Source organism: Sorex araneus, chromosome X, assembly GCF_027595985.1.
Source record: "Sorex araneus isolate mSorAra2 chromosome X, mSorAra2.pri, whole genome shotgun sequence".
Classification (NCBI taxonomy): domain Eukaryota; kingdom Metazoa; phylum Chordata; class Mammalia; order Eulipotyphla; family Soricidae; genus Sorex; species Sorex araneus.
The window spans coordinates 361,214,218-361,235,064 of NC_073313.1; the positions used below are offsets into that span (position 1 = coordinate 361,214,218).

Below are 20,847 nucleotides of genomic sequence, written 5' to 3' on the forward strand. Positions count from 1 at the left end.
TGAGTGCATGAGCCAGGAGTAGCCCCTGTGCATCGCCGGGTGTGACCCAAAAAAAAATAAAATAAATAAAAAATAAAATAAAAAAGCATTAAAACTGAGCATTACTATAAAGCTTCTCAATCGAACACTGTCTTTTTTTCATGTTTCCATTTGCCTAAAAATAAAAAATATTTGAAAAAAAATAATAAAAATGATTTGGGTTTGAAGAGCCTGCCGAGAGGTCAGTCTGACTCCCAAAGCCCCTAGGAGGAGAAAAATGAGCCTCCTCCCTGCAAGGTTAGAATCTTCTTATGTTTCTACTCTAAAGTTTGAACCCTCCAGCAAAAACAAGGCAGGCCAGATCTCAGGGCCTCCGTCCAGTTTCTGCGCCGGGCTCTGGCCAGACTCTTGTGTCCACACTCACTGCCGCCGGGTCCTGCGGTGCTCAGCTGTTAGGCTGAACCCAAGACCTCCTCTGGGAGAAACTTCCAGGGCAGCCAGGGGTAAGGCCCAACTGGGAGCCACCACGGCCTCGTCTCTAACTCATCAGGCCCCCCTCCCCGAGACAGGACGAGGCCGAGTGGGGAGCCGCTCAGGGAGGAGGGCCAGGACCCAGGATGCTCTGGCACAGACTCCCAGGGGCCTGCGCAGACCGCAGCGCTGGACGTCGGGCGCCCGCGCCGCGGAAGCAGCACCGTGTGTAGGGTCAGCCCGGGTGCGGCGCTCAGCAGGGAACCGGGGTCGCCTGGCTGGCCACGCTGCTGCCTGGAGGGGGGCTGCAGTGCTCCCGGGGTGAGGCACTGCTGCTGGGGGCTCCTGCCAGGCCCGTCAGCGTCCCGGGAACGACTCAGCAGCCTGAGAGCCTGGTAACGCCCAGCCTGGCAGCCATAGGCACGAGGGGTGGGCGGGGACACACACACACACACACACACACACACACACACACACACACACACACACACACACACACACACACACAAAGCAGCTCTGGTCTCGGGGTGCAGGGGAGGCCCAGGTCGTGGCAGTGACCACAGGGCGGGCGGAAAGCGGGGACAGGTCTCAGATCTGAGGTGTGGGGAAGGCGAGCACCTAAGTGGGGAGCAGGGAGCCGCCTGTCCGCTCCCATGCTGGCCTTGCCCCCACCTGGGGGCCGCGGGGAGCACGGGTCGGGGTGCTGCCAGGGAGGAGCGCCCCAGAGGGGAGCGGAAGAGCCAAGGAGTCTCAGCGGGCTGCCCGGACTGTGGGTGCTCCTGACCCACAGATGCGCCACAGAGGGGGCGGCCTGTGTGTCTGGAGGGTCCCTCCCTCCCCAGGGGCGGGCAGGGGCGCGAAGCAGCACAGGCGGGCGGCTCTCCATCCCACAGCAGTGTTTATTCCCCGGGAACAAGGGCGTGTGGGCGGGACGTGTGGGGACACAGGCAGGAAGGAGTGGCGCGGCCAGGCCCTTGGCGGGGCATCCCCCCCCCCCGGCGGCCGCCAAGGAGCTGGGCGCGCCTGCCTGTTCCGAAGGCCTATCGGGGACACCAGGCCCCCCCTCTCGGGAATGGAGGTAGACAGACAGGAAGGGGCCTGGGTGTCACAGACACCCGTGGGGTCCCGGGACCCTGGGGGCTGACAGTGTGTCCATGTGGGGGGCCACGGCGGCCCGGGCAGCTGGCGCGTGCCAGGACGGGCAGAGCCAGCCCCGTGCTGCCCACGGCAGGCCCGTCCTGGGGCTGCAGACGCAGTGGCGGCCTGTCTGTGTCACAGTGAGGTCTCCTGGAGGACGAAGGTGGGGCTGTTGCCCGGCTGGCCCACGGGGCCCGCGGGGGCCCGCGTCACGGCCTCCTTCTTGCCACTGTCCTGCAGCGTCCCGTTACTCATCTTCTCGGGGAACATGGCGCTGTCCATGGAAAGGTCCTGGGACGGACAGGGGACACAGGGCTAAAGGGGGTCCCGCCAAGGACGGAAAGACCAGCCCTGGGGGGGCAGAGGAGAGGAAGGGCTGGGGGGCACGGTGCCCCCCGCAGAGCCGCAGGGAGTCGGTACCTCCGGGATGCAGGTCCTGCAGTGGAGTTTCTTCTGACAGGAAAGGAGGGCCCAGAGGCGGGGCCACACTGGGTAGATGGTCCGGGGGTTCAGGGTGCGGCCCTGCATTCCCCCTGAAGGCAGAAGTGCTACTGAGTCTCTTTCCCGGGCCCTGCACCCCCGCGGGGCTTGGAGACCCCTGCAGTCCTGTTCTCGCCAGCCCCAGCACTCACCCGTGAGCAGGCTGACGGCCAGGCCCACCAGGATGACGGTGGTGGAGTTGTGAGCACTGTACCACATGTAGGACAGCTCATAGAAGCGCTGCAGCCCCGTGACCCTGCAGAGAGAGGGGGGAGCCGGGAGCTGCAGCCCCGCCCCGCCCCGCCCCATCCCGCCCGCCGGGCCCGGAGACTCACCTGGGCTGGCTGGTGGTGGCCATCAGGGTGGTCATGGTGACGGCGGTCAGGTTGCTGGGCAGTGGGAGGCTGGTGGCATTGGGGAGTGGGGGGGCCCCGCCGGAGCCCAGGTGGCTCACCGTGCTCCCGATGCCGATCCAGAAGGCCATGACGAGGCCGGCCAGCAGGCCCACGATGGCGCCCTGTGCAGATGACACGCGGGACCGCCGTCACGGGCTGCCCACTCTCGCCTGCCCCCCTGCCCCCCGCCCATGACCACCGAAGGCCCCACTCACAGGAGGGTTGGCACACGGGAAGAAGATGCCCAGGCAGAAGAGTCCGAGCAGCGGGCCCCCGACCATGCCGAAGATGCTGATGGCGGCCTGCAGGGCGGGGCAGGGGGACAGGGGAGGCCTGAAGGGGGTGTCGGGGGCAGGAGCCCTGGAGCTGCCCGGGGCCTTCTGCTGCTGCCATTGGTCCCAGGTGGGTCGCTGCAGAGGCATCCGGCCCTGGGCCGCTCCCTCTGTCCCTTCCCTGCCCCAAGCGGCCCCTCCTCTGCCCCCTCACAGTGCAGCCGGGGGCAGCCCGCAGGCTGAAGCACATGCCTAACATTCCTGTGGCCCCAGCACCCCAGGGCCGGCCAGCAACCCCCGGGGGTACCCGCCTTAGGCCACCGGGCCAGTGGCAGCAGGCCAGGGCCCCGTACCTGCAGCACCGGGCCCATGTGGGAGGAGAGGTAGGCCATCCCCAGGCACAGCAGCCCGTAGCCGAACGCTGCGGAGAGGCGGGAAGGAGGGAGCGCACGTGAGCCACCGGGGAGGGGAGGAAGGAGAGCGAAGCTGCCCCGGGAGCCCACCCTGGCCCCCTGCAGGGGGCGTCGGCACACCCAGCGGGCAAGGCCGTGCTAAGCGGGGGGGGGGGGGGGGGGGGGGTTGGCTGTCAGGTACAACGGGTCGCACCGATGACGCGGGACAGCATGGTGGCCCGGGCTTCAGAGACCTCGGGAAACCACGGTCGGATCAGGTCCTCCATCGTGACAGTCGCCAGCGAGTTGAAAGCCGAGGAGATGGTGCTGGACGGAGGAGGAGGGGGCGCAGTTGAGCGGGGCGCACAGGGGGACCCTCCACGGTCAGCTCACGGGACGGGGGGAGTTACCTGAGGGACCCGCTGAACAGGCAGGCGACGAAGAGCCCCGGCAGGCCCGGCAGCCCCTTCAGAAGGTCCATCACGAAGTACAGGACAAACTGCGGGCAGAGCAGGGGACACGGTCTCCTGGGAGCGGAGCCAGCACCGCTGGGGACATACACAGGGGGAGCAGGGAAGCCGGGTACCCCCGCCCCAGAAGCCGCTTCCTCCTTCGGGCAGGGATCAGGGCCACGTGCTGGGGGCTCGGGCACAGCCTCCCCGGCGGGTCTGTAGCAGCCCCCGCACTGATCTTTTTTTTTTTCCCCTTTTTTCCTTTTGGGTCACACCTGGCGATGCTCAGGGGTGACTCCTGGCTCTGCACTCAGGACTCACTCCTGGCGGTGCTCGGGGGACCAAATGGGATGCTGGCGATTGAACCTGGATCAGCCCTCCCCGCTGTGCTGTCGCTCCGGCCCTCCCCAGCACTGATCTCAGGGGGCAGCGCTCTCACCTGGTCGGGGGCCGCCTGCGCCTGCTGGGGGCTCATGGGGAACTGGCGGTAGTAAGCGAACATGACCAGGCCGATGAGGCAGCCCATGCACAGCACCACCTGCTGGCAGGGGAACACGGCGTAGCAGGACCTGTGGGGGGAGAGGGGGCGTCACCCACGGCCCGGCCCCGCCCCTCCACCCCTGCAGCACCCCCCCACCCCGGGGTCCTTGCCCGCACTCACAGCATCGCCGCCTTCTCTGTGCGTGAGCTGAGGTACCGCTGCACCTGCGCCTGGTTCACTCCGTACAGGGAGAGCATCATGAAGACGCCCCCGAACGCCAGCGTCCAGAAAGTGTGTCTCACAAAGGGGTCCGGGTTGAGACTGCGCAAAGACCACCATTAATGCCCGGCCCGGACGGCTCAGGGGCGGGCAGGGCAGCTGGCACTGAGAGGGGCAACTCCCCTCTCCCCTCCCTCCCCCACGCCCCCACCACCGCCCACCTGCTGCCACCTCTATGGGCCCAGGGGGGGCAGGATACTCACTCGATCCCGGAGATGAGGTTGTTCTGGGAGGCCACCTCCCACACACGCCCCAAGCCGCCCACCTTGGCCGAGCCCACAATGATGACGGTGAGCTGGCCCAGGAACATGACGAGCGTCTGGAACACATCTGTCCAGATGACGGCCTTCAGCCCTCCCTGCGGGGAGAGAGCCGCCCGGCAGTCAGACGGGCTGCCCTGCGGGAGCCCCCTTTCACACAGCCAGAGACTGACCCTCCCTGCTACGATAATCAGCTCCATTGGCAGTGCTCAGGGGGCCAGGTGGGGTGTCAGAGATGGAACCAGGGGCAGCTGCAAGCAAGACAAGCACCCTACCCGCTGTACTATCTCTCCGGCCCATCCACTCTGCCCTGCAGTTCCTAGAACTGGCTGAGGTACCCCTGCTGTAAGAATCTGGCCCGCTAGATGTCCATTCTATGCCTCTGCCCCTAAAATTCCTAGAACTGGGGCTGCAGTGATAGCACAGCGGGGAGGGCTTTGCCTTGCATGCGGCTGACCCGGGTTCGATTCCCAGCTCCCATAAGGTAATTCCTGAGTGTGAAGCCAGGAGTAACCCCTGTGCATCACCGGGTGTGACCCAAAAAGAAAAAAAAAATTTCCTAGAACTGGACACATTTCACCCTTCCTGGGATAAGCTAAAATTATTTTATTCACATTTCATTGTGCCTATATGATTGGCTTAGAGTACTTCACGGTTGATTTAAATTACTCTGTGTATCTATACCCTTTCTGTGGGACTTAGAATATCCTACATACAATTTACTTTCTCCTATACATTGAGTACCTGTCCCCTGCTCGCTCCCTCCCTGGAATAGCTCGTTTGAGAAACAGAAGTTTTCCTCCCGAAGCAGCCCAGAAGTTGCCGGTTTCCCTGACGAGTGCTACTCAGGTCGCCTCTGGAGGCCTCCAAGAACCAGTCCAGCCAGTGAACTCTTCAATAAACTGACTTTACTCTGCCTCAATCATCTCCTGGTAAACGTTTTATTGTTGCTTTGGGGCCATACACAGCGATGCTTGGCAATCACTTCTGTGCTTGGGGACCATGTGGGATGCCGGGGTCCAACCCAGGCTAGCAGGGTCCAAGGGAAGAGCCCTACCCCACTGTACTATCACTCCGGCCCCATGCCCCCGGGATCCCAACCCTTTAACCACCACCTCACTGCAGGGCGTCCTCCCACCAGGCTCTGTTAGGCCCCGCCAGCAAAGCTCCCGCATGCCGCTGCAGACCTCCAGCTGCACCCCGAGGACACGTCATCCTCTGTGTCAGAGTCTCTCCCCGCCTCCCGCCTTCCTTCCCTTTCCCATCCCCCCGCCCTCCGCCTCCTCGCAGCACTCACCAGAGCAGTGTAGATGGTGCAGACGATGCCCAGGGTTAGCACTGACATCCAGAGGTCAAACCCAGTGACTGCAGACAGAGAAAAGGCACAGCCCTGCCTCTGTGGGGGCTCCGTCGGGGAGAAGCCAGCCAGAGCAGCCCTGGGGGAGAGGGGCCGGCACCCCCCACATAAGCCCCAGACCGGAAGTCAATCATTCGCCACGATGGCCAGGACCACTTACTGGGCTCCACCAAGAAGTGGTGATTAGCCACTGCAGAAGGGGCAATGTTCGCTCATCTCTCCAAGGAGGGGAGCAAAGTTCCTTTGCCTGGACAGACCGGCCAAAGGTGTGGAAGCCAGGCTACTGCCTGCCCCTCCCCCAGACATTTTCCCAGGGGGCCTGGGGAGGAGCCTGTGGCCTCTCACCTGCATTGAGGGCCAGGGAGGGGGCGTAGAGGACCACGCCCATGTAGATCACCTGCAGGGGAGAAGGGCCGGGAGGTAAGGGCGGGCAAGGGGGAGGCCGACTGGACATCCTCCAGCAACGCCTCCACCTCGCTCCCTTCCTCCCCTCCCAAATCTGGGCTCGAGGCTAGAGCGGGAAGTGAGAGAGGGGGGCACTCGAGGGTGTGGGGGACAGTGGCCCCAGCAGGACCCTCGGGAATGGCTCTGCTGCCTCATAGCGCGGCGCGGGGGCCCCTGCCACGATGCCTCTCGCCACTTACCATCTGGAAGATGAAGGTCACGGTGCCGCACATCCGCACGGCCTTATTGAACCGCAGCTCCAGGTACTATAGGAAGGAGCAGAGGGAGGGGAGGCGCTACGGCCCGGGCCGCACGCACAGCGGCTCTCTGGGGGCCCAGCGCCCGACCCACCCGAAGGACCCCACCCGAAGGACAACCCAGGAAGGAGCCCAGGAGCCCAGAAGCAGTGCCCGGCTCCCATCGAGGGATGGCGGCCCCCTGGGCCTCCACTGGCCCGACTTCCCCTGGAACTTGTACCTGCACCACGCAGCCCTGTCACCCCCACCAGGCAGGGGCGCTCGTGCTTACCTCCTCCTGCCCACGCCTGGCCCTGGCGGTCCCCTTGCCCCCCACCCCACTCACCTCATAGGCGCTGGTGAGATGCAGGCGGTAGAAGATGGGGATGAAGACGTGGGCGGGGATGAGCAGCCCGAGGATGTACGAGCAGCCCAGGAACCAGTACTCCGTCCCGAACCGGTAGATCTCTGACGGCACCCCCAGGATGGCCACGGCGGACTGGAAGGTGGCCAGCAGGGACAGGGCCACGGGCAGGCAGCCCATCTTGCGGTCCGCCAACAGCAGCTGGCCCACGGTGTGCCGGCCCCAGCCCCGGCACGCATGGTAGAGGCCGATGGCCAGGGAGAGGACCAGGAGCAGGACGAAGACCACGTAGTCCACGGTGGAGAAGGTGGATGTGACGGGGCTGGTGGTGTCCATGAGTGGGGGGACGGGGGCGTCGGTGTGACCCCCCACGCTCATCGCTCTGCGGTCGGGGGCCTTCAGCTACCTGCTGTGCGTTGGCTGCGGGCGGCCTCTCGGCGAGGCAGGCAGGGTGGGTGGAGGCCACTGGGCTCCCGGCCGCTGTCTCACAGTCTTTAGCCAAGTGACATTGTCCAGGGGCTGCTGCAAAGGAATCGACTCCGGGTCAGGCCGGCCTGTATCCGCCACCCGCCTCCCCTGGCCCGTGCGTCCTGGGAAAGGGTTGGGGAGCCTGAGCACTAGCCCGGTGCCCTGTGGAGTGGACACGGCGGAGAAACGCGAGAACATGCTCAGGTCTCCACCCGCAAAGAAAACTCGGCCCAAGCCCAAAAGCCTCAAGCTCCCTGCTGCCCCGAAGGCCCAGGCCCAGCCGCCACGACGCAGGACGCCAGAAGGACCCAGCCTGGCGCCAAGGCCCAGCGGGGAAGCGCCGCACGCTCGCCGCACGCTCGCCGCATGCTCGCCACACGCACGCACGCACGCACGCACAGGCTGCCTCCCCATCCCCCCATCCCGCTCCCACCCTCATCCCCCCATAAGGCCCCCTGTGGGGGAGAGCACCTCCATGGTCCCCCCCCAGACCCCACCCTGGGCATCTCCACACCAACCAGTGCCTGGCCCTTTCTTTCCTATTTTTCCTCCCTGTGTGGGGTGCCGGCTCGAACCCAGGCTCTCATATGCGCATGAGCTTCACTTCCGAAACTTCCGAGGCACATCCTGGTCCCCTGGGCGCTTTTCTTTTATTTGGGGGAGGAGGGGGTGTGCACACCGGATGCTCAGGAGTTACTTGGGGCGGGGCGATGCTCAGACCATATGGGATGTGGGGGATCCAAGTGCAAAGTGCAAAGCAAGCGTTTCCCACGTTTCCCACCCCCCCACCCCCCATTTCTTAAGCGTCTCCCCATCACCACCAGGTGAGCTCTGCAGCTCCCTGTCTGCCGCTACCTGTGTGTAACATGAGGCCACCGCCGTGCCAGCAGGAGCCGAACAACAGAGGGGACGAGCTAGAGCTGGGGACCGGGCTTGGGTCTGGGGCAGAAGCTAGACAGGGCCCAGCCTACCTCAGAGGCAGCCCCGCCCCGCCTCCCCAGGTTGCGGGCTGGAGTCTGAGTGGAGAGGCCGAGGGGTGGGGCAGAGCGGAGCCCAGCGGCTATTCTGTCCTCACCCCATCTCCCGGCGGCCCCCAAACCCCAGTTCAGCCCGGGAGGCCTCAGACACATTGGGGAGCAAGGGCCGTGCCCGGCAGCATTCTTGGCTGGATTAGGTGGCACTCGGAGCTGCGCTTGGCACCGGGCAGGCAGAGACGGGGAAGGCAGGCCAGTTGCTTTTCTGACTCCTACAGAGGAAACAGGCGCCCTCAGAGGCGGAACCACCGTCCTGAGATGAAGGGGAGGCGCCCGGGACACGTGAGACCGACTTTGGGGAGAGCCCCAACCCTGAGAAACCCAAGACTAAGGGGTAATTCTCTTCCTTGGGGCCAGGGCCTGAACCCGGGGCCTCCCACTGGCCCTGCTGCGGAGCTACCCCAGCCCTGCGCTGCAAACAGCTGCTGCTAACATCTGCACGGGACCGGAGCTAGCTCAGCAGCAGGACACCTCCCTACCAGCAGGAGGCCACAGAACAGACCCCCCTGGTGACATCTGGGACGCTGCAACGACAGCGTGACCCCATTAGTGATTCTCCAGCCGCCCACCACCCAAGCCCACCTGAGTGCCATGGCGTGGTGGTGACATCCTCAAAAATATCACCAGCAAAACCATGTGGGAGCCCCAGCAGGCGCCACAGCCCAGCGGGTGCTGTTCCCAGTGATCCCAAGCACAAGTGAAAAGGGACGGAAGGGGACGCGGCTAGACCCCCGGGAGCCCGGCCAGTCTCAGGGGTTCTGCAGAGCGCAGATGGCGCTCACTCCATCTCGGTCCAAACTTCACTGACACACCAGGAAGGTCAGAACGTGGAGAAACCGGCCGCGGTCCCCAGCACAGCCCCCCTCTCGTTTATACCCCTGAAGGGCTCCGATGGCTGCACCCGAACCATCTCCCTGTCAGAGGCCGACAGACCCGGAGCTTTCTGCTAGAGGTTACTCCCCGCAGTGTCACAGGCCTGGGCAAACAAATATACCCGGGGAAGTCAAGCAGTAAAACAGCCTTATGTTATTTTTTTATACTGTGAGCCCATCGGGCCCATGCCATGTCACCGTCCTCCCATTGTTCATCGATTTGCTCGAGCGGGCACCAGTAGCGTCTCCATTGTGAGACTTGTTGTTACTGTTTTTGGCATATCGAATATGCCACGGGTAGCTTGCCAGGCTCTGCCGTGCGGGCAGGATACTCTCGGCAGCTTGCCGGGCTCTCCAAGAGGAATCAAACCTGGGTTGGCCGCGTGCAAAGCAAACGCCCTACCCACTGTACTATCGCTCCCTAGCACTGTGCTAGGGCCATAACACTGTGCTAGGGCCCATGCCAGATGCTTTAGAAATATGAATAGTGATAAGCAATAAAGAAGTAACAAGGAGTTACTGCCAGTACAGCAGGTCGGGTTCTTGCTTCACACATGGCTAACTCAGGTTCAATCCTGGACATCCCCTATGGACTCCTGAGACCCTGGAATGACCCCTGAGCGTCAGGAGAAAGTACAGGGCAAGGAGTAAAGCCGGAGCACTGCTGGGTGTGGCCCCCAACAGAAAGAAACCAAGAGCTTTCTAAACAGCCTGAATGTCTGGTCACTGCTGGGTGTGGCCCCCAACAGAAAGAAACCAAGAGCTTTCTAAACAGCCTGAATGTCTGGTCACAGATTTTATACGAATACTCTCTGGTTCTTAAGAAAACTGAGATGCGGCGTTAAGACAGGACCAGGGAGAAAGGTATGCCATTAGCGATTCCCCGGGCACACTGTCCTCCACCCCCGGGCAGGAGAACATTAACCGTAGTCAGCCATTCAGAGAACAAAGTTTTAGAGTTCAACTAATTTAGAGAGATATTAATACGAGGGATCTCTTCTTGCCCACTGGGAGAAAGATCATCCTGACTGCTGTCTGGTTGTCTCACGCCACATTCTTAGGCGGGTACGATCTGGCTGGCAAGACGGGGCCTCCTGCAAACCAAACCTGAACTCTGACCCTCGTGGGGCCAGTGAAGAGAGAGAACCAGACCTGGCAATGCCGGGATCACATGGTCCCCGGAACAACGTTCCCAACAGAACACTCTGGTGTAACCGGAAGATGTCGTAGCCTTCCCAGGCCGCAACAACATCTGAGAGTTCCCTCTCTTCCGGCAGATGCCCACTGTGATGTCAGGGGTGATGGGAAGCTGACAGGGGTGACAGAGAAAAAGAGCAGCAATGGGCTCTGTGCGCAAGCAAGAACGGGTGATGGAAGGAGGGATCCGCGCAGGGCTGGAGAAAGACATCAGGGTCAACGTGAAGACAGGCCTGGGAGGTACAGGGCAGAAGGCTCCCCACGGCGAGCTAAACTGGCTTCCCGGCAGGTTTCTTGGCTGGCTGGCTGAAGAGTGAGAGGCGAGAGGAGACCGGAGAAAGCAGAGGCCGCCACAGCCTTCACCACCGAGGAGGCCAAGGACAGGATTGCGCCTTTCTAGCAGCCTTCACGGACCTACACCAGGGCTCAGCAGCTCTGGGAGACAACGGGCGCCCAAACCAAGTGCTGAATTGTTTCACTAAAACCCACTAACACACAGGGGACAAACAGTGGCTGGGGGAGCAGGGTCAGCCCCCAGCCCCCTTTGGTCACCCCCACCACGCCCTGGTTACCCATTACTCCAGAGGAAGAGCTTTGCCGGCTTGGCTTTGGAAGCGCAAGGAAGCCACAGCAGGGGCCAATCACTCCCCCCACCCCCACCCCCATCCCGCCCCTCCCGTCCATTCTTTCAAAATCTGCCCTTGGGGCCTGGAGAGAACTCAAGGGGCTAAGCTGGCTTTGCGAGCGCGCCAGGCCAGGTTGGATCTCCAGCACCACCTGTAGTGTCTCCCAGGCAGCCCGGATCAACAAGCAGGGAGTAAGCACACCCCAAATACCAAGTGCCTCCAAAACAAACATCCCCCCCAAACAAAACCTGGGGCCAGAACGACAGTAGAGCATGTAGGGTGCTTGCCTTGAACTCAGCCAACCCAGGTTTGTTGGATCCCAAGATCCCTGGCATCCGATATGGTTCCCGCCTCCCTGTACCGCACCCCCTGGAGTAATTCCTGAGCGCAGAGCCACCCCTGAGTACCAATGGGTGTTGCCCACAAAAAAAGAAAAAAAAAAAGCACAAAAAGAAAACCCAAGCAAACAAAACACCCAGGCTCTGTGTGCTTAGGAGTCACCAAGTCTAAAAGGCTCCGGGGAGCGGGGGAGATGCTTTTCCAGAGACTCCCGATAGAGGTACCTGGGAGGGGAGAGGGGTGTAAGTCCGCGGCGGCTGGCATGAGCCGCACTGAGCTCGGGGCTGGCCCTCTGTCGCTGCGGCCGCCCTGGGGACAATGCCGCCTTACCTCTGGTCTCGGCCAGGGCTAGGCAGGTGCCCGCGCTCTCGGGATCAGCATCGCTCGCGCCCTGCGAAGGCAAAGGAGACGCGCGTCAAGGCGGCGAGCGGCCCGCGCCTACCTCCAGGTCGTCCGCGCTCCGCAGAGCCGCCAAGGGGACGGGCAGGGCGTCCGGCGCGTCCGCGGGCTCGTCCCAGCGCGCCCGGCTGTGTCCTTCGCTCCGCGCTCCTCCTTCACCCCTGCCCTCTTTTATTGCCGGGCTGCCCTCCTCCCCTCCCCACGTGAAGCGGCGGGACCACCTACACCCGGCCGGGCGCTCCGGGGCTTCCCGGGCCCCCGCCGTCGCGGGGCCGGCCCGCCGGGCTCGCCCCCCGCCCCGAGTCCCCGGCAGCCTCTCAGCGGCGGCCCCCGCCCTCGCGGCCCGCCCCCGGCCGGCCCACCTGCCGGGTCTCCACGTGGGTCCGGCGAGCGGCCGGGAGCCGGGTCCGCCGCGGCGCGGCCTCTTGACACCGGGCCCCGCCCCCGGCCGGCCCCCGCGCCGCCATGTCTACTGAGGGCGGAAGCGGCGCTGCCCGGCGCGGCCCGGGCGTCCGAAGGGCGGGGCTCGGGCTGCGGACGGGTGGCGAGCGGGCCGTCGCGGACGCGGGGCGAGGGGAGGACGTGGGCCGGGTCCCTCGCGGGCCCCCGGGGCTGCCCGAGACGCACGCCCGACCACCGCCCGCGGCGACAGCCCCCGGCGCAGCCCGCCGCCGCCTCCCCGAGGGGGGGGGTGTCTCGGCCGGCGGAGCCACGCCCCGGACACAGGTCTCGCGACAGCTGAGCGAATCACACGAGCGGAAAATGGCCTGTCGCGGGCCCGGCGGCCCCGCGAGCCTGGCGCCCTGGGCGGCTGCCCTGCTCCTCGCCCTGGGCGTGGAAGGGGCTCTGGCGCTACCCGAGGTACCGAAGCAAGTTAGAGGCCGGCCTGGAGCAGAGTGGCCGGCCAGCCGCGGGCTGCGTCGCCTCGGCTCCCCCCACTCCCCGGCCCCGGCCGCAGGGGTCCGCGGCCACTCACGCCCCGCCGCTCTCCCGGCGTCTCGGGGTCGCTCGGATCCACAAACCTTTGCACTTTGACCCCCTCGCTCCAAAATCTTGGAATAGCTTTGAGTTGCCCTTTGTCCGGACGCAGCGGGTGCGAGTCCGCGGGGTGCCGCTTGCGGAGCCGCGTCCCTGTGGTCCGGTCCCCGTCGGCCGAGTTGCAGGTGTCCGGCGGGGAAGTCAGGCGGGGAAGTCACGGGGAAGGGCACGAGAGAGCCGTCCGAGTGGCCGTCCTCGAAGATGAGGCTCCCACGGCACAGGCTGCCACGTGAGGTCGCCGCCGCGCCGGTGTGGTGGCCGGGGCCGGGGTAGACCGAAAGGCGGCACGCTGCCCTTCTGCCCTTGGCCGCGTGCAGTGCCCGAGAGGTGTCTGGTACTGCACGTTTGAATCCCGGCGGGTTCTTTCCTTTTGCCTGCTCTCTCTCGAGTCCTAATGGATTTGTTCTTCCACAGATCTGCCTGGAGTGTCCCGGGGACGTGCAAAACGTGTCCGAAGTGGCCCGTTATTGTAAGCAGACACCCGCGCTAATGCTGCATGCCCGCTGCTGCCTAAATCAGAAGGGCACCATCCTGGGGTGAGGGAGAAAGGAGTCCCTGCGAACTGCAAGAGCTTCCTTTGGGGTGGGAGGTGTGTGTGTGTGGGGGGGGGACGTGTGTGTGTGTGGGGGGGACACCTGGCCTTGCTCAGTGCTCACTCTTGGCTCTGTGCTCGGGTTAATAATAACTCCAGGCCGGCTCCGGGATCTTATGGGCTCCAGACCGGAATTTCCTCTTTTTAAAGACTTGCTTAATTGTCTGACTCCTGGGATACTTGTGGGTGTGAAGTAAGATTCTCTTGAATTAAAATTACTTTGAAGGACAGCAGGATGTGGGGGAGAAAAAGAGAGGAATAGTGTTCCCCAGAGAACAGTGGGGTTGGAGGTAGTGTAGCAGGGTAAGGCAGACATAGCCAACCTGGGTTCAATCCCTGGCATCCTGTGTGGTCCCCTAAGAGCCAGTAAAGTCGTGAGCACAGGCATGAGTGGCCCCGAAACAGAAACACAGAAGAGAATATGGGCTTCTCCAGAGTGGGAAAAAGCAGGAAGAGAAACATGTGTTCAGGGGAGAGCCTGGGCTTGGATGAGCAAGCCTCCTGGGTTGAATTTTGGAGTTTTCATTTTGGAGGCATCAAAACCATGATTCTCACTTTAAAATTCATGATAGCATTTTTAAAAATTTTATTTTTATAAAGTCGTTCACAATATTTGATTACATTTACTACTTGAACACCAATCCCACCATCATATTTCCGTCCCAAACCCCAAACCTTGCTCCCCAAGCAGAACCGAAATCATTTATTTTGTATTACTTATTGTGAATAATCTGCTAAAATGAGACAAAAAGGGTCTCTTAGAGGAAAGTGTATGAAGATTGTTGTATATCACCCAGGAGCCATTAAGCTCTTCTACTCTTCCATAAGAGGTTAAAGATTGAGCCTTGTGTACTTATAACTGTAGAAATATATGTAATAGCATTTTTTTTTTCCTTTTTGGGTTACACCCAGTGATGCACAGGGGTTAACTCCTGGCTCTGCACTCGGGAATAACTCCTGGCGGTGCTTGAGGGACCATAGTGGGATGCTGGGAATCAAACCCGGATCAGCCACATGCAAGGCAAACGCCCTACCCGCTGTGCTATTGCTCCAGCCCCCATAATAGCATTTTTGACTTGGAATATAACCCCCTGATTCTCCCTGCTTGCAGAAGTCATAATTTTTGGCCAGTGTTTTTAGTTTTATTTTATTATTTTTTTTTTTTTTTTGCTTTTTGGGTCACACCTGGCGATGCACAGGGGTTACTCCTGGCTCTGCACTCAGGAATTACCCCTGGCTGTGCTCAGGGGACCATATGGGATGCTGGGATTTGAACCCGGGTCGGCCGCGTGCAAGGCAAACGCCCTACCCGCTGTGCTATCTCTCCAGCCCCAAGTTTTATTTTTTTAATTTCAAGAAACTTGAGGAATGGAGACTAGGGAAGTAGCTCAGGGATCAGGAGGCATGTTTGGATGCCTCTGTGCCCCTGCACCCCTGTCCCCTTCACCCGAGCACCCGTGGTGACCCTTGGCACTGCTGGGTCTGAGCATTGAACGCTGCGGCCCAATGTTCTGAGTATTGCCAGGAGTGACCTTCTCTGACATAGTTTGGGGGGCCCAAAATAAAATCAGTAAAAAATAATTTTTTTAAATTTCCTCTTTGTTGTGATGACTAGGAGCCACACACTTGCAGGAGTGGGACTTGAACCCTTTCATTTCCTGCTCCGACAGCCTGGCTTGTTAGGACGTTACATGCTTGGGCTCCCGACTTTGTAGACGAACTGCAGAGACCGTCCAGGGGCTCACACTCATTCCCCCCTTGCAAAGCAGGAACTTTCAGCAGCTGAGCTGTAGCTGAGCCCTGTTGGGTTGGGTTTGGTTTTTGGACCACAACTCACCCAGTGGTACTTTTGGCTCTGCACTTTGGGGGCAATAGGGAGTAGAGGGGGGGCATGGGGCTTGTCCATATGTGGTGCCAGGTATCAAACCAGGGTCCACTAAGTACAAGACAAGACCTTGGACCCTGCACTATCTCTTGAAAACCAACATCTTGCCCTCAAGATAAAGTTCAAACCACATTCTATGTCAGCTACTCCCAACCCATCATCCCAACATTGTGCCCAATTTTTTTTTTATCCATTCCCGACTGTCCACTGAGGTCTGACCTCATCCAGCTTGCTGGGACCCCGCAGGTCTTATGCCTTTGCTTCTTTTGTTCAGACCATGCGTGCCTGAGATTGTGTCCTAGCTCCCAATTAGTACATATCTATCCTTCAATTCCAACATCTTTTTTGTGTCCCCTGCTTTTTTAAAAACTTCTCTATTGCTCTATTTGAGTCGATTGCTCAAATTTACATCCAATTTTGAGCCACCCCACTTGAGGTTATTTGGTTCATTTGAGGTTAGTGAAGCAAACAAACATCAACAGATGAGAAGGACATTCTGTACGAGAACATGGCTATAAATGAGCCAGGCTGAGGGTGTATATTCTTAAACTGTCATGGAGGCTGCTGTTCTCAATCTCCTTTATTTCTGGGAGGAAGGTGGGGTCTGCTTAGTGCAACAAAGCCAGATACTCTAGGACTTTGCCTGCAGTGAGATCAGAATCTCTGATAAAAAGGTACAAACAAAAGAAAGAATTGCAGACTTCCTAAATCTGGGAACTCTTCATTCTTTAAAGGTTTCTCTGAAGCCCTCAGGGCCCTGGTTGGTTTTAGTTCCTCCTGACACTGGAGAAAGTGTGCTCGCACATCTGGGGAAAGTCTTTTGAAAGCCCTGTTCTTAATTGTTCCGTGATTTTCTTTTCTGTTGTAAATTTATTTGTATTTTTTGTTCTTTTGTTGTTTTGTTTTTGTTTTTGGGTCACACCCGGCGATGCACAGGGGTTACTCCTGGTTCTTCACTCAGGAATTACTCCTGGCGGTGCTCAGGGACCATATGGGATGCTGGGATTAGAAGCCGGGTCGGCGCCCTACCCGCTGTGCTATCGCTCCAGCCCCAATTTATTTGTATTTTTGGTAATGGGCTTGTAAGCCAGTTGAAAGCTGAGACTTGAGGGATTTGAGTTTTTTATTTTGGTTTTGGGCCACAACTAGAAGGACTCTGGGTTTACTCTTGGCTCCGTGCTCAGGGATCACTCCTGGCAGTGCCCAGGAGATCTCTCTGGGGTTGTCCATGTGTGAGACGAATGCCCTACCCGCTATACTGTCACTCTAGCTTCAAGGGTTGTTTTTTGTTTTGTTTTGTTTTTTAACTTTTGGAGCTACACTCAGAAGTACTCAGTTTACCCCTGGCTCTTGCCCAGGAATCACTCCTGGCATTTGGGGAGCAAGGGGGGGGGGACCAGAATCACTCCTGGTTGTTCTCGGGGGATCATATGGGATGCCAAGGATCCGAACCAGGTTGGCTGTGTGAAAGAAGGTGCCCTATGGATTATACTTTCTCCTAGGCCCCAACCCCAGAGGCTTTACTGTTTTGTTTTGTTTTTTGTTTTTGGGTCACACCCAGTGATGCACAGGGGTTATTCCTGGCTCTTCACTCAGGAATTACCCTTGGCGGTGCTCAGGGGATTAGAACCCAGGTTGGCCTCGTGCAAGGCAAACGCCCTACCCACTGTGCTATCAGCCCGGCTTTTCTGTTTTGTTTGCTTGTTTTAGTTTCAGTTTGGGGATTAGAACCCCGGTCGCCTCAGTGCAAGGCAAACACCCTACCCGCCCTACCCTCTGTGCTATCGCTCCAGCCCAGCTTTTCTGTTTTGTTTGCTTGTTTTAGTTTCAGTTTGGGGGCCGTACCCAGTGATGCTTGGCTTACTCTTGGCTCTGCACTCAGGGGTCACCCCAAGCAAGGCGCAGGGGGCCATATGGGAGGGCTGGGGATCAAACCCAGTCAGCCACATGCAATACAAGTGCCCTGTCCGCTGTGCTCTCTCTCCAGTCTGGGTCTTTTAGTTTTGATTTCGGGCCACACCTGGTTCTCAGTGCTCCAGACTGCTCACTCAAACCCCGTCTCCATCATGGAAAGCTTGTATTCCAGCCCTTTAAGCAATCTCCCCAACCATATGGAAGGTTAAGAAACTCTCTTTGGTAGTACAGCAGGTAGGGCGCTTGCCTGCATGCAGCTGACCAAGGTTCAACCCCTGGCACTCCATAGTCCCACAAGCCCCTACATGAATGAACCCCGAGCGCAGAGCTAGTAATAAGCCCTGAGCTTTGCTGAGTGTGGCCTGAAAAGGAGCTGGGACCATAGTTCATTGGGTAGGGCAGTTGCCTTTCACGCTTCTTATCCAGGGTTCAATCCCTGGCACCCCAACCCCATATAGTCCTCTGAGCCCCACCAAGAGTGATCCTGAGAACTTCTGGGTGTGACCCAGAAAAATCTAAAATAGTTGGTTTGGAGCGACAGGACAGCAGGTAGGGCACTTAGCTTGCATGCAGCAGACCCAGGTTCAATCCCTGGCACCTCTATATGGTCCCCAGAGAGCACCAGGAATGATTCTTGAGTACAGAGCCTGGAGTAAGCCCTAAGCACTGCCACGTGTGGCCCCAAACCAAAAATAAATAATTCCCCTAATTCCTAATTTTGCCACTAACAGATACTCAGTAAATGTCTGGGAATAAAGAAAATGGCTGGGAGGGGGATGAGTGTTGGGGGGCGCATGCTAACAGAATAGTATACAGCAGGTAGGACACTTGCCTTGCACACAACTGACCTGGGTTCAATCCCCGGCATCTCATGTGGGCCCCCATGCACTGCTAGGAGTAATTTCTGGGTGCAAAACCAGGAGGCACCCCTGAGCATCGCCAGGTATAGCCTCCCGCCCCCAAAATTTTTTTAACCAAACTGAGGGCCTGAGATATAACACAGGAGGTAAGGTGCTTGCTTTCCATGTAGTTGACTCCCCTTAGATCACCACATATGGTCCCCTGAGCATGGTCAGGGGCCGCTCCTGAGCGCAGACGCACAGAGCCAGGAATAGCCCCTAAGCACTGCCGGGTGTGGACCAAAGGAATTAGGAATTCAAAGGAACAAATAGCTTTGGAAGCAAAAATAATGTGTCTTCATAGTTGACACCTGGTCTGGTAGAAAATATGCTTGAAATTTCCCCCCCAAGTATATGCAGAGGTATATAGGTATATAGAAACATTCCACATCTTTACTCTCCCACATAGTAGCCTCCAACCACATGTTACTGGTTGAACATTTGAAATATGGCTAATACAAATGAACTGAAAAATATTTTTATTTTTTTGGTTTTTGGTTTGGGGGCCACACCTGGCAGTGTTCGGGGCTTACTCCTGGCTCCGTGCTCAGGGATCACTCCTGGCCGTGCTTATGTCAGGAGACCGTATGCGGTGCCCGGGAACAAACCCAGGTGGGCCGCATGCAATGCAAGCACTCTGCTTGCTGTACTATTTCTCTGGTCCCTGACAATTGTAATTTCATTACATATACTCCGTGGCAGCTGAATTGGCCCAGCACCAAGCACAGGGCTCCAAAGCGCTATGTTCAATTACTGTGAGCTGAAAGTGGGGCGCGGCAGCTTACTGTGTGTGGGTGCGGAGGGGGAAACTCCACTACATGGGGAACTTTATCTCTCCAGGCTGGATCTCCGGAACTGTTCCCTGAAGGATCCGGGTCCACGCTTTCCTCAGGCGCTCACTGCGGTCATCATGTAAGTGGTCAGCTCTCGCACAAGGTGCACTCGGTGGGCTGGGGAATAGTGGCGGACCGGACTCCTAAACGATGTAAACACAGATGACTCAGAGACCTGGGCAGCCGTCCAGGTAGAGGTGCGAGTGGAAGTGGGTGTTTTCCCTGGAGCGTAGCGCTAACCCTGTGTCTTCCAGAGACCTGCAAGCAAACCCCCTTGAGGAGAACCTGACCGACACCTTCCGGGGCTTCACTCAGCTGCAGACTCTGTGAGTGAGGTGGGACGTGGGGGGTGGGGTGCGAATCAAAGAGGGGCAGTGCTGAGGCCGGCCACGTATGGAGCATGGCTATCGTGTGCATTCAGGGTCCTGCCACGAGACGTCAAGTGTCCTGGAGGAATTAAGGCCTGGGATAATGTCACTGATGGTCGAGAGAACAGAACCTGCCTGGGACAAAGGAATCTTTGCAATGACACCAGAGACCCAGGTATGTGGTCTCGTGGGAACAGCCCCGCCAGTGTTCTCCAGCTAAGGACAGACAGATGTTTTCCTTAAATGTCTTTTCCTGTCCGGGTCCTGTGGCTCTAAAACCTCAGGAAAGGAAAGATTTTTTATTGTTCCTTATTGAGTCACCTCGAGATACAGTTACACAGCTTTCATGTTTGAGTTTCGGTCAGACAATGATCGAACACCTGCCCTCCCCCAGTACATATTCTCCACCACCAGTGTCCCCAGTATCCCGCCTGCCTCACCCACCCCTCCCGCTGCCTCTGCCGAAGGTGGATAATACTGTTGCTGCGGTGGCGGTTATCCGCCATCTTCTACCTCCCACCGAGTAAGCTGAGACTCAGTGGAAGGGGATTGTGAGAAACATTCCGAACGAGGCCCAGGGATGTCGGTCTCCTGTCTCCTAGCAATGTGTCCTGAGAACGGCTCCTGCGCGCCCGATGGCCCAGGTCTCCTGCAGTGTGTTTGTGCCGACGGTTTCCACGGCTACAAGTGCATGCGCCAGGTGAGGCAGGAGGGCTGCCCAGTAGGGACAGGTGCAGGTCCCTGGGCAGGCACCGCACGGAGCAGAGAGCCCCGAGACCCGGAGCTGATGCGGACCCCCGAGAAGGAAGGGGAATATGGACTCCGGGGGAGGGGGGGGAAGAGGGGGTGGGTCCTGGTGTAACGCCGTGTGGGGTTCTGTTTGTTATCCGCAGGGCTCTTTCCCACTGCTTATGTTCTCCGGGATTCTGGGATCCACCACGTTAGCCATCTCCGCCGTGCTCTGGGGCACCCAGCGCCGCAAAGCCAAGGCGTCCTGAACCCCCCGCCCCACCCCAGGTCGTGCTTCCCCCGAAAGGGCACCTGCCTGCTCTCCGCCCGGCAGGGCGCTCTTCTTCCTGGCTGGCTGGCATCGCTGCCCGGGCGGATCCTCGGCACTGAGGCCGCCCCTGGAGAGAGGAGGGAAGCGGACAGCCCTGCAGCGTCCAGGCCGAGACTGGACCAGTACCAGGGAAAATTGTGTGTCGTTTAATTGTAATAAAGTCGTTTGTTTGGTTTCTTTTTTTTCCTTATTCCTTAAAAAAAAAAAAAGAAAGAAAGAAATCTCTGATTTGTTTCCCCGGGTGGGGAACGCGCGCATCCCTTGCTTGGGCCCGGAGGTGGCCCGGCCCCGCGGGGCGCCCGACCTGGCCGCGCCGGCCCCGCC

General features: G+C 59.5%; 2 protein-coding genes across 7 annotated transcripts; one reads left to right on the forward strand and one right to left on the reverse strand.

Moving 5' to 3' along the window:
• Window positions 1-1,329: 1,329 nt before the first annotated feature.
• SLC5A6 (solute carrier family 5 member 6) lies at window positions 1,330-12,431 on the reverse strand. Of its 4 annotated transcripts, XM_055122641.1 has the most exons (17): window positions 12,297-12,431; window positions 11,866-11,926; window positions 6,982-7,521; window positions 6,600-6,665; window positions 6,301-6,352; window positions 5,896-5,963; window positions 4,542-4,696; window positions 4,240-4,380; window positions 4,018-4,147; window positions 3,537-3,625; window positions 3,341-3,453; window positions 3,088-3,155; window positions 2,678-2,764; window positions 2,403-2,584; window positions 2,220-2,323; window positions 2,008-2,120; window positions 1,330-1,878 (listed from the first exon to the last, which is right to left on the reverse strand). In XM_055122641.1, the coding sequence occupies exons 3-17, from the start codon at window positions 7,375-7,377 to the stop codon at window positions 1,723-1,725; spliced, it is 1,920 nt and encodes a 639-aa protein (XP_054978616.1). In that variant the 5' UTR covers window positions 7,378-7,521; window positions 11,866-11,926; window positions 12,297-12,431; the 3' UTR covers window positions 1,330-1,722. The 4 variants fall into 4 exon arrangements, with proteins under 4 accessions (XP_054978616.1, XP_054978617.1, XP_054978615.1 ...); XM_055122642.1 differs by lacking the exons at window positions 11,866-11,926; window positions 12,297-12,431 and adding an exon at window positions 11,978-12,189 and having other exon boundaries at window positions 6,982-7,518; XM_055122640.1 differs by lacking the exons at window positions 11,866-11,926; window positions 12,297-12,431 and adding an exon at window positions 11,978-12,189.
• Window positions 11,853-20,700, forward strand: ATRAID (all-trans retinoic acid induced differentiation factor). Of its 3 annotated transcripts, none has more exons than XM_055122649.1 (7): window positions 11,853-11,983; window positions 13,387-13,441; window positions 19,103-19,174; window positions 19,350-19,421; window positions 19,517-19,638; window positions 20,066-20,163; window positions 20,357-20,700. In XM_055122649.1, exons 1-7 carry the CDS (start codon window positions 11,854-11,856, stop codon window positions 20,459-20,461), a joined length of 654 nt encoding a protein of 217 aa, XP_054978624.1. In that variant the 5' UTR covers window position 11,853; the 3' UTR covers window positions 20,462-20,700. The 3 variants fall into 3 exon arrangements, with proteins under 3 accessions (XP_054978624.1, XP_054978623.1, XP_054978625.1); XM_055122648.1 differs by lacking the exon at window positions 11,853-11,983 and adding an exon at window positions 12,414-12,795 and having other exon boundaries at window positions 13,387-13,508; XM_055122650.1 differs by lacking the exon at window positions 11,853-11,983 and adding an exon at window positions 13,079-13,097 and having other exon boundaries at window positions 13,387-13,508.
• The last annotated feature ends 147 nt before the right edge of the window (window positions 20,701-20,847 follow it).

Bases quoted from the DNA above. Each gene is read 5' to 3' on its own strand.
- SLC5A6 (XM_055122641.1), bottom strand. From the start codon at position 7,377: ATGAGCGTGGGGGGTCACACCGACGCCCCCGTCCCCCCACTCATGGAC. The intron at 5,964-6,300 runs GTGAGAGGCCAC...CTCTGTCTGCAG, and splicing joins CTCCCTGGCCCTCAATGCAG to TCACTGGGTTTGACCTCTGG. The intron at 4,148-4,239 runs GTGAGTGCGGGC...CTCCCCCCACAG, and splicing joins ACAGAGAAGGCGGCGATGCT to GTCCTGCTACGCCGTGTTCC.
- ATRAID (XM_055122648.1), top strand. From the start codon at position 12,697: ATGGCCTGTCGCGGGCCCGGCGGCCCCGCGAGCCTGGCGCCCTGGGCG. The intron at 19,175-19,349 runs GTAAGTGGTCAG...TGTGTCTTCCAG, and splicing joins GCGCTCACTGCGGTCATCAT to AGACCTGCAAGCAAACCCCC. The intron at 19,422-19,516 runs GTGAGTGAGGTG...GTGTGCATTCAG, and splicing joins TTCACTCAGCTGCAGACTCT to GGTCCTGCCACGAGACGTCA.